Source organism: Micromys minutus, assembly GCF_963924665.1.
Source record: "Micromys minutus genome assembly, chromosome: 26".
Classification (NCBI taxonomy): domain Eukaryota; kingdom Metazoa; phylum Chordata; class Mammalia; order Rodentia; family Muridae; genus Micromys; species Micromys minutus.
The window spans coordinates 14053902-14065959 of NC_137961.1; the positions used below are offsets into that span (position 1 = coordinate 14053902).

The 12058-nt window shown below is 46.9% G+C and overlaps 1 protein-coding gene across 1 annotated transcript in view; it reads left to right on the top strand.

Annotated features, from left to right (window-relative positions):
• The window catches only part of CHD7 (chromodomain helicase DNA binding protein 7), a 167637-nt gene that overhangs the window by 150453 nt on the left and 5126 nt on the right, over positions 1–12058 (top strand). Inside the window, exons 24-34 of the mRNA XM_080938708.1 lie at positions 1065–1154; positions 1560–1663; positions 2976–3105; positions 3455–3527; positions 3683–3740; positions 4350–4578; positions 4814–5022; positions 5124–5792; positions 6972–7129; positions 8611–8838; positions 9196–9639. Of these exons, the coding sequence (XP_080794834.1) occupies positions 1065–1154; positions 1560–1663; positions 2976–3105; positions 3455–3527; positions 3683–3740; positions 4350–4578; positions 4814–5022; positions 5124–5792; positions 6972–7129; positions 8611–8838; positions 9196–9639 (2392 nt within the window). The remainder of the gene's footprint in view (positions 1–1064; positions 1155–1559; positions 1664–2975; positions 3106–3454; positions 3528–3682; positions 3741–4349; positions 4579–4813; positions 5023–5123; positions 5793–6971; positions 7130–8610; positions 8839–9195; positions 9640–12058) is intronic.

Sequence of the window (12058 nt, forward strand, 5' to 3'; positions counted from 1 at the left end):
TTACATCTGTAGTGTGGAAAGGAGAGCTTGCCCCAAGTCATCACAGGGTTATTATGAAGACCAAGTGTGTATAAGTGAGAAACATTGGCACAGGGGTGTTACACAGTTACAGGGCAGGCTTATTCAGTTAGGGAAATGACAGTGGAAGAAACCAGCTGTCACCAAGAGGGTCATCTTCAGGTGTCAATCAATCCCAGATGCACATCCGGGCTGTCTGGTAGAGAGACGGCCTGTGTGGTATTCCACGTGAGGTGTAGTTGCAGGGGTGGGGAGTCACATTTTAGCCGTTGAGGAAATACAGCACAGATGGAAAATGTGGTGCCCTGACCATGTTACCTGTTTTTAATGCTACTTCATTAAAAATGAGTATCCATGAGTCAGATACATTTTAATCTTGTAGTGTTTATTATTTTGAAGCCACAACTAAGGCCCCTGATACTATAAGCAGAAGTAATAGAAATGTTTACCGTTCCCTAAGTAGGGGAAGGACCCACCCCCTGCTTACTCCCCTCACCATCTTTCTTTCTCGGAAGCAAAGTTGTATAATCTGCAAAACCTGACATTCCATATTGAGGGTTTATTGTAAGGTAGTAAAACCAGATTTTATATCTCGTTTATTCCTACAACTTCTGATGTGCTTCCAAAAATGGTATTAAGGCAGCAGCTGAGGAAATTTTATGAGATAATGAAGCAGAACAGTTACTGAAAGCCATCTGCTCGGTTGTTTACAAACTTGCTTCAATACTTCAGAGGCAGTGGTAGGGTACGTGTCTAAACTTCACAAGCTGCAGTAGGTAGGTCTAAGTGAAGTACGCCTGGGCTGGGCTGAGCTCGCTCCCTCTCTGTGCAGCGTGAGCGGTTGCCAGGCAGGCCTGTTGGAAGCCAGCAGAAAGCACCACACAGAGGTGATTATGTGGCACCATCTGTCACGCTTCAAGCCTACCATACAGCATGGCTAATCAGCCTTGGCAGGATGATGGATGAACAGCAGCAGCTGCCAAAAGCCACTGTTGGCAAACAGCACTGAAGTTAAGAACTTTTCCCCCCTCTGCCTTCCTCTCCAGGGTCCTGCTGCGTGTCCGCATGCTGTACTACCTAAGACAAGAAGTGATAGGAGACCAGGCCGAGAAGATCCTTGAGGGCGCTGACTCAAGGTTGGCTCAAGCGCACATTTGTTCCGGCCCTCCACGGGCCAGCCCAGGTGGTTGGGGAAACTCCGAGGCTCGTGTTTTGAGCCCTCACAGACCGTGAGGGGCTCACCCCCCCCCCCAGTTTTGTCTTTAATGCAAGCAAGAGTTTGTCCTCTGGGCTTGGGGATGGGTTGAGAAGATGGACAGGGCCATTTGCATGTGCTTGTTTTTCTGACCTGAGCCGGGATACCTTGCAACAAGGTTCGCTTCTGGCTACTGACCGCCGCCCGGTGTTGCTGGTTGCTCTCTACCATGTAAGATTCTTACCGTGAAAACAAAAGAGGACACACAAGTGTGTGTTTACTGCATAGGGCTAGGATTCGTTATAAGTGCTCATCTTTAAAGATTGCTTAAATGCTGTCTTTCCAGTGAAGCAGACGTGTGGATCCCTGAGCCGTTCCATGCTGAAGTTCCTGCAGATTGGTGGGATAGAGAAGCAGATAAATCCCTCTTAATTGGGGTGTTTAAACATGGTAAGGAGTGTTTCTGTTTGAACACATCTTGACTGTGTGGCTTCGTCTTTATTTAGAACTCCGCATACTCTTTCCCAAAGTCATAATATTAATGAGGGACCGTTCCAAAGAACTCTTGGCGCCTACCATTTTTCTGTACTAAAAAAATCTAATATGAGCTGTAAACATCAGATGCTGTTTTTGAATGTTTGTGGAGTGTTTGAGAAGAAAACATTTCTTTCTTGGCTATAAACAGAAGTCAAACCATATTTGTTTTTGTGATAGCCAAGTTGTACCATGGAGTGCCCGAAACTTTGCTTCCAGAGCGGCCGCCCTCACTCTGCCAGCGCGTGTCAGAGTGGACGGTGGGCTTAACCCCTGCTATTAATCTGTACAAGTGCCTCCTGGGCTTTGTTCCAAGCAATATTTCACAAATGTCAGTGCTGAGGACTCCCCGCTCCCCCGAGTGGGATGCAGCCTTGTTAACTTTGAAAGGCTGGGGATGCAGAAGTGCCATGATATATACAGTGAGCAGCGCCTGATTATAATCCCAACTCTCTGGAGGTCGCCGAGGTACTCTCAGCAGTCCAGCCTGACTAAAGGGGAGAATGATGGCTTATAAAACCTTTCATGATTACAGTTTGGCTTGCGGCTCCACAGCAGTTAGGAGCAGTGTGTTGTAGTACACATCCTAATTGAATTGTGCTGTTCTTCCTATGTACCCCAGCCGTGCTCTGTGAGCTCGGCCTCAGAACCATTTTCCCGCAGTGCACTGTTGGGATCTGCCATTTCCCATCTAGTCAACTTGGGCAGTCAAAAAGCAAATTGCAGTTTGAAAACCATAGAGGGAACAGTGTCATCTTACTGACATGCATCATCAGAAACCTAATAAGACAGGTTCGCTGGCCTTCCCATGCACAGGGATTTTTTTTTTTATTTCAGCCAGCCATGTGAGTTCCTGTAGGAACAAACCTACTAGGGTGGGGGTGGCGGGGTAGACCTGGAGAACCTCTGCAGAGGTCGTAAAGAAACGTTAAGAAGCCTTTTAAATGTCAAGCAGAATTAGATGTTGGGGAAGAAGAGGGTCAGAAATCCTCCCTGGCGTCCTGCAGTTAGTTTTATCCTGTCTGTGTTTGTTGGTCATTCAGTGGCACCTCTGATGTATAAGAGGGCCCACAAAAGCTGCCCTAGAGCTGTGCACCAAAGTCAGGTCTGTTTAGTTCGGCACACGTGATGTCTGGGAAGCAAACTGTCTGGGCTGTGAGTTTTGACAGTGACGGGGTCTTCCTTTGTTTCTTCGCGTGCCCTCTGCGTGCTGGTGGGTATGGCCCAGGCTACGAGAAGTACAATTCCATGAGAGCTGACCCTGCACTGTGCTTCCTGGAACGCGTCGGTATGCCCGACGCCAAGGCCATCGCTGCCGAGCAGAGAGGGACAGACATGCTAGCAGATGGTGGTGACGGGTAAGGAGGACATTCTAAAATTTTAATAAACTTTATGTTAGTATTACATGTATTGGCAGGGGTTGGTTCTTATGTATGCTGAACTGAGCACTCCATTATATCTGGTTTGAATTTGATCCTGACTGTATAGTGTAATAACTACTTTAAACAATGTTTGCACACACACACATGAAATTGTCTCCCTTGGTGACTCCCTCTTGTAACTGTGCATTTTAAAGACCGGTAGAGTTGTTCTTTGGGGTCTGATCAGACTTAGTATTGGGGTGATTGTTCCCCTTCCCCTCTCACCTCCCTACAAATTGATGCAATTTAAAACTTTTTTTTTTATTATTTATTTAATTTTACACAGTGGAGAATTTGATAGAGAAGATGAAGATCCAGAATATAAACCAACCAGAGCGCCATTCAAAGATGAAATAGATGTAAGACCTTGAGTGTGTTGGCTTTTACAATGCCAGTAACACATTGTTTGCCCGTGTAAAACTTGTTAAACTTTATAGATAATGGCCTTCCTCTAAAGGAGAAAGTAAAAATCCAACCCCAATTAAAAGTAGCCATTTCTCACATTGCTTTCCAGGAATTTGCGAATTCTCCCCCAGAGGATAAGGAAGACTCCATGGAGGTGCCCAGCACAGGTGAGGACCCTGGGCAGCTGGGGGAGCAGGGAGACAGGGTGTGCAGCCCGGGTGCCAGCAGCTGGATCCCACGCCACAGCCTGGTGACAGCAGCTCACGGGGTGCTCTTCCACGTAATTCCCTTGGTGATCCTTACTCAGGGTTTTTATTACATTAATTTCTTGGATAGAACTTTTGATTAAGATAATCGGTCTGCTCATTTATCGTCATTATTTAGTGGGAAAATTTAAAGTCCTTAAAACATTTTGATTGGGAGGAGAGCATTTACTTAAATGGGAAATATTTCTGTGGACTATTAATCCTCTATCCAGTATACAATAATTAGACAATAACTATGTGCTTGCTATGGTCAAGATTATCATTGTTAGCACATTTATAAGAAAGGCTGGTTTTCTTTGTGTAAGACCGATAAACCTTTCTCCACTCCCTTGAAAGAGTTAAAAGTAAATAATTTATAAATTCTTTATTCTGTTACCACTTGTTTATATTTTCAGATCTGACCCTGTTCTGAAAGCTAATGAGTCATCTTTTTTGTTGTTGTTGGAAAGTTGTCTGTGTTGCGAGAGATGTTTCAGACTCTTCCCCCCCCCCCCCCCCCCACTTCCTCAGGCAAACACAGCGAGAGCAATGCTGAGTTAGGTCAGCTTTACTGGCCGAACACGTCAACCCTGACCACGCGTCTGCGCCGGCTCATTACTGCCTATCAGCGCAGCTATAAAAGGCAACAAATGAGACAAGAGGCCCTAATGAAGACGGACCGGCGCAGACGGAGGCCTCGGGAGGAAGTGAGGGCACTGGAGGCAGAAAGGGAAGCTATTATATCTGAGAAAAGGCAAAAGTGAGTTCTCCACCTTTTTTTTTTTTTTTGCAGAGTTCCCACTCCGTCCCCCATCCCCCATGCCTTCTCTTCTCTGCTGGGTTAGTCCCCAAGAAGCAGTGAAGAAAGGCCTGGTGCCTAGAAGGTGTCCATCCCTCAACCCTAAATAAGTCCCAAGGACATTCTCTGGGGGCAGGGAAAAGAGCGTCTCTCATGCTCCTCTGAGCACGATGTGAGCCAGGTCTCCTTCCCACAGGTGGACGAGAAGAGAGGAGGCTGACTTTTACCGCGTGGTATCCACCTTTGGGGTTATTTTTGACCCCGTGAAACAGCAGTTTGACTGGAACCAATTCCGAGCCTTTGCCAGACTAGACAAAAAGTCTGACGAGAGTCTGGAGAAGTATTTCAGCTGCTTTGTGGCCATGTGTAGGCGGGTGTGTCGAATGCCTGCCAAGCCCGAGGACGGTAGGTACACCAGTGAATGACTAGCCATACAGCGCTAGGCAGTCAGGGCCATGCGTGCAGGTTAGGGCAGGCCCAGGTAACTGCTGTGCTTCGTGTTACAGAGCCACCTGACCTCGCCTCCCTCATCGAGCCCATCACGGAGGAACGAGCATCCAGGACGCTGTACCGCATTGAACTACTTCGAAAGATCCGAGAGCAGGTCCTTCATCACCCACAACTGAGCAACAGGCTGAAGCTCTGCCAGCCCAGCCTAGACCTGCCTGAGTGGTGGGAATGTGGGCGGCATGACAGAGACCTGCTGGTGGGTGCTGCTAAGCACGGGGTCAGCCGGACAGACTACCACATCCTCAATGACCCCGAGCTGTCCTTCTTAGATGCACACAAAAGCTTTGCTCAGAACCGTGGGGCCAGTACCGTCCCTTCTTTGAATACTCTGGCCATGGGTTTTGGCCAGACTCCTCCAGTCATCTCCTCCGCTCATGCTCACGAAGAAAAGGTAATGGAGCAGGCCGAAGGCAAGGCAGAGGAGTGTGAACACTCACCGGCCAAAGAGAGGTCGGATGGGAAAGAGGAGGAAGAAGAAGCCGGTGGGGCCAGGGACAGCAAGCAGGAATGTGAGGCCGAGGCCAGCTCTGTGAAGAGCGAGCTCAAAGGGGTGGAGAGCAGTGGAGACCCTGGGTCCAAGTCTGTCTCAGAGAAAGGCTCAGAAGAGGACGAGGAAGAAAAGCTGGAGGACGACGACAAGTCGGAGGAGTCGTCACAGCCAGAAGGTAATGCCTGGCTCCTGTCACTGTCCTGACACCACACGGCGGAGCAGAGCCTTTGAGTGGTTCCAGTTTCCATAACTTTTACTGTTTAAGAGGTCCACAATCTCACTTCATAGCTCTGGCTGGCCTACAACTCACAGAGATCCACCTGCTCTGCCTCCATGACTAAAGGCATGCACCGCCATGCACCGTGTCTCTAGCACTTAGTTTTGTAAGAACGAGGCGTGATCAGGTGCACTTTGAATTCTAGCATAGGTTGGCTGGTCTACATACTGAACTCCAGAACTATACAATGAGACCCTGCCTTTTTCTTGACCCCCCCCCCAAGTGTAATTAATGCCCATTTTTGTTCTGTGAAAGAATAGTTTTAATTATGTGTGCATGTGTTTGCCCTTAGACTTTATACCTGCAAACATATTCCAAAGAGAGTAAACTCTGAGCAGCTGTGAACACATCAGTCACTTGTGGTTTAAGGACAGATCAACTTCATAGTCGGGTGTGCTAAGAATCCCTTGTAATGTTAAAGTTAGACACGTGACTCTGAAGGAAGAGAGTTGCTCACTGAGCAAATATTATTTCAGAATAAATGATTGGTTGGTTGGTTGGTTGGTTGGGTAGGTGGTTGGTTGGTTGACTGGCTGGCTGGCTGGCTGGTTGGTGATAGCAGGTTTTCCATGTTACAGACTGCTATAACCAACACAAAATAGAAATTAGGTACCGTGTTGAACTTTACTGCTGCAGTGATGCTTCTTAGTTAGCTAGTCTCTTAACCAGAACAAAAGCTTTTGGATCAGAAGCATGGTTAGCCTTCAGCACCTAAATATTAACTTACAGTAGTGGCAAGCGCTCCTCATTTCGGCACCTAAACGTAGGTTCAAGCCCAGCCTCAACTATATAGTGAGTCTGAGGAAGTCTTGGGCTACATAGGACACTCTCTCTGTGGCCACAAAGAAAATATTTCCATGGCTGCTTCATCAAGACAGGAGAAGCACCATCTGCATTTGTGGGCATTGTGAGCTTTAGACAGGACAGGCTTGAGAAACACCCCATGTCTTTCTAGATATACGCTAGGCATTCTGTATAACAGCTGGGAGGCATTCCTGTTTTCACTGCTGGCCTTTCTAGACTTGGGCTTCCGTGTGTTCTGTCTGTGAGTGCTGCACATAACTCATTTCCCAGCAGGAGCTGTCTCCAGAGGGAAGACTTTCGATGAAGAAAGTAATGCTTCCATGAGCACTGCTAGGGACGAAACCCGAGATGGGTTCTACATGGAGGACGGAGATCCTTCGGTGGCTCAGCTCCTTCACGAACGGACATTTGCCTTCTCCTTTTGGCCCAAGGTTGGCAGGGTTTTGTTACTGGGATTGTCTTGTGGATCTAACAAAAGAGCAGGAAGGAAAACCTCTGGTAGCTTGACTCTTCAGATCACTTGAAGAAAACCTTGTCAGAACATATGAAGAGTGTGGGGTTTTCCTTTATCTTAAAGTAACGATGGCTAGAACCCAAATGAAGAAACATTTAGGATACTTTTGTGATAAGATAAAACAGATTGTGTGATAGAATGAACAAAACCATTGATCCTCAGCCCTCAATCCCTCCCCACACACATACACACAACCCTCCCACACACACACACAACCCCCACCACACACACACACACACACTTCTTGGCGCTCTTCAGTCTATCTGTCATATGGTCTAGTAGAGGCTCTGGTTATTCCAATAGATTTGACAAAAATGAAAAGCACAGAACTTTGAAACCACGTTAACTTTGTAATGATTAAGTAACGCTTTTAGATTCAGAATAATTAAAAAAAAAAAAAAAAAAACCCACTGTGTCCTTAAGACCAGAGAAGGGTGGTGGTTGAACCCCTTTGCTCATTCACCCGGGGGTAATCTCAGATGTAGTTACCCATAACTCAAGGCAGAGGACAATTGCTCTCCGGTTAGGAAGCATAATTCTTTAAAATGTTCTCTGTGCCGTTAGGGCCTGAGTTTCTCAAGGCAGGAGGTAGTCATTCTAAGTACCACATGGTGCACTTGAGGTGATTCATCCCAGACCTCTCTTAATGGTGCTAATGTGGCTTAAAAAGAAGGTGACATTTCTATCTGGAGGGTATACTGCCAACGAGATTTTTTTTTCTTTTCCCTGTGTCCTCCTGGTTCCTGGTCACACTCATTTCCCACCTTCAGTCTAGAGGGGGAGTTTCCCAGTTCAGTGAAAGGTTTACAGTCACAGGCACTATTAATCTAGGGAAGCTTGGTCGAAGGAGCTGTAATTAGAACATTTTAATGTGCATGCTTCAGTGAAATTTGGAGCGATAATAGGTGGGAACCCAGGCTGACATTCATTAGGTGTTCCTAGGTTGCTGCCCACTTCATAATGCTGAACTTTATTAATAGTGACGCTAATGACGGCCCCCTTCCTGGGACATACTACACTCTGGCCTGTGGCTCTGAAGGGCCAGACCACGGAAATTTGAGGTGCAGAGGTTCCATTGAGCCCACTGCGTTCTTGAGGCCTGAATGAGTTCCTTTTACAATCTGGGGTTGTTTTGAAGGTGGTGTTTACTTGGTCTGCTCCCCACTTCACGCATTGAACATAGTTGAAAATAGTCCTTTTTATTAGAGCAGCTAGAACATTTCATCAGAACCATACCATCTCGATGGATTTAGTCTGTTTACTAAATGCCAGGTTACCTCAGTCCAAATGATTGACCTTTCAATATTCCGTGGTCCTCAGCGTCTTGGTGGATATACTTAACCAGTAATTTAAAATAGGTCTTTGTTACAAATTTCCTGTGACTCTTCCCCCCTTCAGGACAGAGTAATGATAAACCGATTAGACAGCATCTGTGAGGCTGTACTGAAAGGCAAATGGCCAGTAAATCGTCGCCAGATGTTTGATTTCCAGGGCCTCGTCCCTGGTTACCCACCCTCCACCGTGGACAGTCCCCTGCAGAAGAGGAGCTTTGCTGAGCTCTCCATGGTCAGCCAGGCCAGCCTCAGCGCCAGCGAGGACATCACCACGTCTCCTCGGTTGTCCAAGGTAAGCCATAGCAGTTCCCTTTAGCAGGGGTGAAAGGAGATTTCTGTGGATTTTAACTAATTTGGGAGCTGGTGCTCGCTAGTCTGACTTGGTTTTGTCTGTCTGCCTAAATGTGTTACCCATACTGGCCCCAAACTCCTAAGCTCAAACAAGCATCCTGCCTCCAGCCTGTTATGTAGCTGGAATCACAGGCACACATTGCTGTACCCAGCCAACTAGTCAGACTTTAACATAAGACAGTATCAGCACCGCTGAAGTTACCGCTACAGCACGGGCCTGTTTTGTCCAGTGCCAGCCCCTACTGCAGACAAAGGTCTGGCCCATTGCAACTCTGTTCTGTTGGGAATTTTTCAACAGGATGACGCCCTCAACCTGTCTGTCCCTCGCCAACGGCGGCGGCGAAGGAGGAAAGTTGAAATCGAGGCTGAAAGAGCCGCCAAGAGGCGAAACCTTATGGACATGGTTGCCCAGCTTCGAGAGTCTCAGGCGGTCTCAGAAAACGGACGAGAAAACGTTGTGGACTTATCCAAGGCCTCGAGAGAGGCAGCAAGTTCTACCTCAAATTTTTCATCTCTTACTTCCAAGTTCATCTTGCCTAATGTCTCCACGCCAGTGTCTGATGCCTTTAAGACTCAAATGGAGCTGCTCCAAGCGGGCCTTTCGCGCACACCTACGAGGCATATGCTCAATGGTTCCCTGGTGGATGGAGAGCCCCCCCTGAAGAGGAGGCGAGGCAGGAGGAAAAACGTGGAGGGCCTCGACCTACTTTTCATGAGCCACAAACGGACGCCATTAAGTGCAGTAAGTTGGGTGTTTGCTCTCACAGTGTGTACCCCTGTTGACAGCCAGCCCTGGGCTGCTGTGCTCAGTCCACTTATCTCGGCAACATCATAGTGAGGCTGGCCTCTTCCACCACCAGAGAAACAGAATCACAGTGAACAGAGCCACGGTGCTGAGCCAGAAAACTGTGTCGATCGCTGGTATAGATCACTCAGAATAAGGCACGAGGCTTTATTCTTCCCAAGGTTCTGGCACTGATGGCGCCGGAAAGAGCAGCAGAAAGCAGAGGCATGTTCTTCTGAGCACACCGTTGGTATCTCTGAGTTCTTGAGGAGGGAGAAGCTTCTGCTCTAAGAAATGCTGGTGTTGGGTGGGACATCCGTAAGCCTTGTATGACTGCTTAGTGTCAGGTCTCAGATGCCTAACTAGTGGTTCAGCGTGCTCTCACCCCCTGCAACTAGTTGTTTCAGAAATCTGAGGTACCTCGCCGACAGAGGACAAGTCAGTAGATTTTTAAATTAGAAGGAAATAAAGCACGGTATAATAAATCATCTTACAAACTGCCTCAACTGTGTCGTCCCAGAGTGTGGGACCCCGACTGATGGTGAGAATTTTACCACGGAGAACTCTGTTACATGTGCTCTGTGAAGAGTTGAGGACTTCATATCCTGAGCTATTGATTACTGATCGGCACTTGTATCAGTAGAGCCACTTTGGGCTGAGCTACTTTGAACCTTTCCATAGGCAGTGGGACAGGTTTGGGGGAGGGGGCTATGAGTTTAAAATAGAGGCACTAGGGGAGCTTTCTTTGTTTTTGGTTTTTTTTTTTGTTTTTTTTTTTTTTTTTGTTTCCTGGGCCATCTTTTCTCTTTCCAGCTCTGTTATTTACACCTGCTCTCTTTTGTAAGTTAGGATCTCACTGTAGCCCAGGCTGGCCCTGCTTCTGCCGCCCTGAGAACTGGGTTAAAGGTCTGCCACAACACCCAGCACCAGTCACTTGAACCTAGAGAGAGTCTTAAAAATGTAACAGGAAGAAAAGACATACTTGGAAAGTAACAAAACATCAACCTTTGACAATTTTAGCTGCATAGCGGATGTAGACCGACGTGTTTCTACACCATCTGGGTTAGGAGTTAGCTTTAATGTCAGTACATATATCTAAGAGAACTTTCTTGTTGTTTTGGATTTTTGCTTTTTCAAGACAGGGTTTCTCTTTCTGGCCTGGCTGTCCTGGAACTACTTTGTAGACTAGGTGGGCCTAGAACTCAGAGATCCTCCTGCCTCTGCTTCCCCAGTGCCGGGATTAAAGGTGTGTACCAACACTGCCTATCAGGAACTCCTAGTAGATGTTAGGAGATGTATTTTTTAGGTCCTTTTTTTTTTTTTAACTGTTAGGTGTTGTGAATTGGAGGTCTCCTCAGTTATTGAGACTGGTTTGTGTGTGAATAATACACAGGAAGTGCTGAGCTGGCAAAGCCATGCTTATCAACAGCGGAGAGTGAGGTGTGCTGAACATGGCCTTATCTCCCCATTCCAGCCCCCACTGCTCTCTTGAGGGAGGACGGTACCTTCATTGACATCATCAGTGGTGACCATGTTTTCTGTGCCAGGCACAGGGATTTGAAGAATAAAGTCCCAATTTGACAGACGTGTAGGAAGTCAGTGTTGGGATGAGGTGACCAAAAGAATACTTTTGAGTATTCCCCAATCAAAACGTTCAAAGTGCTCTAAATTCTGAAACTTTTGGGCACCAACCAATATCTAGAAAATCCCACAGTTGACTCCACCTGAAGGGTCACAGTGTGAACATAGCTGCAGAGCAGGCGAAATGACTCAGTTCGTAAAACCACCCAAGACTGGTGATGTCATTTTGATCCTAGACTGGAAGTGCATGAAGGTGGAAGAAGAGAAGCAACCCTTTAAAGCCGTCCTTTGGCCTCCACATACATCATGAAACATACATGTGCACATTTGCACGCATGCACGCGCACACACACACACATGAATCATGCATCCATGCATACAATAAATTAAAAATTAAAACAGTTACACTAAAATATTACATAAAAACTGCTTAAGGCTATGTGGTGAAGATGTGTATATGTAAAATGAATTCATGTTTAAACATGAATCTCAGCCCCAGTATGTCTGACAGAGTATGTACAAATACTGGGAAAGAGCAAAATTGGAAATGCATCCTAGTTTTAGGTGTTTTGGACGAGAGGACCCGACTTCAGTGGTGTATCATATACTTAGTTATCATAGTGTGTGCTGGCCTCGAGGCATGGGCACACTGCTCCCAAGGAGTGGAGGCGAGAAGGCTGGGGAACCCATAAGTTAATTTCCCTAAAGGTTGTTATCTGTCACTAAATGTCAGAGACCTTGTTGGAGCAGAAGTATTGGGGCGAGAGAGTGCCTCTTGTCTGGCTTTGAGACCCGG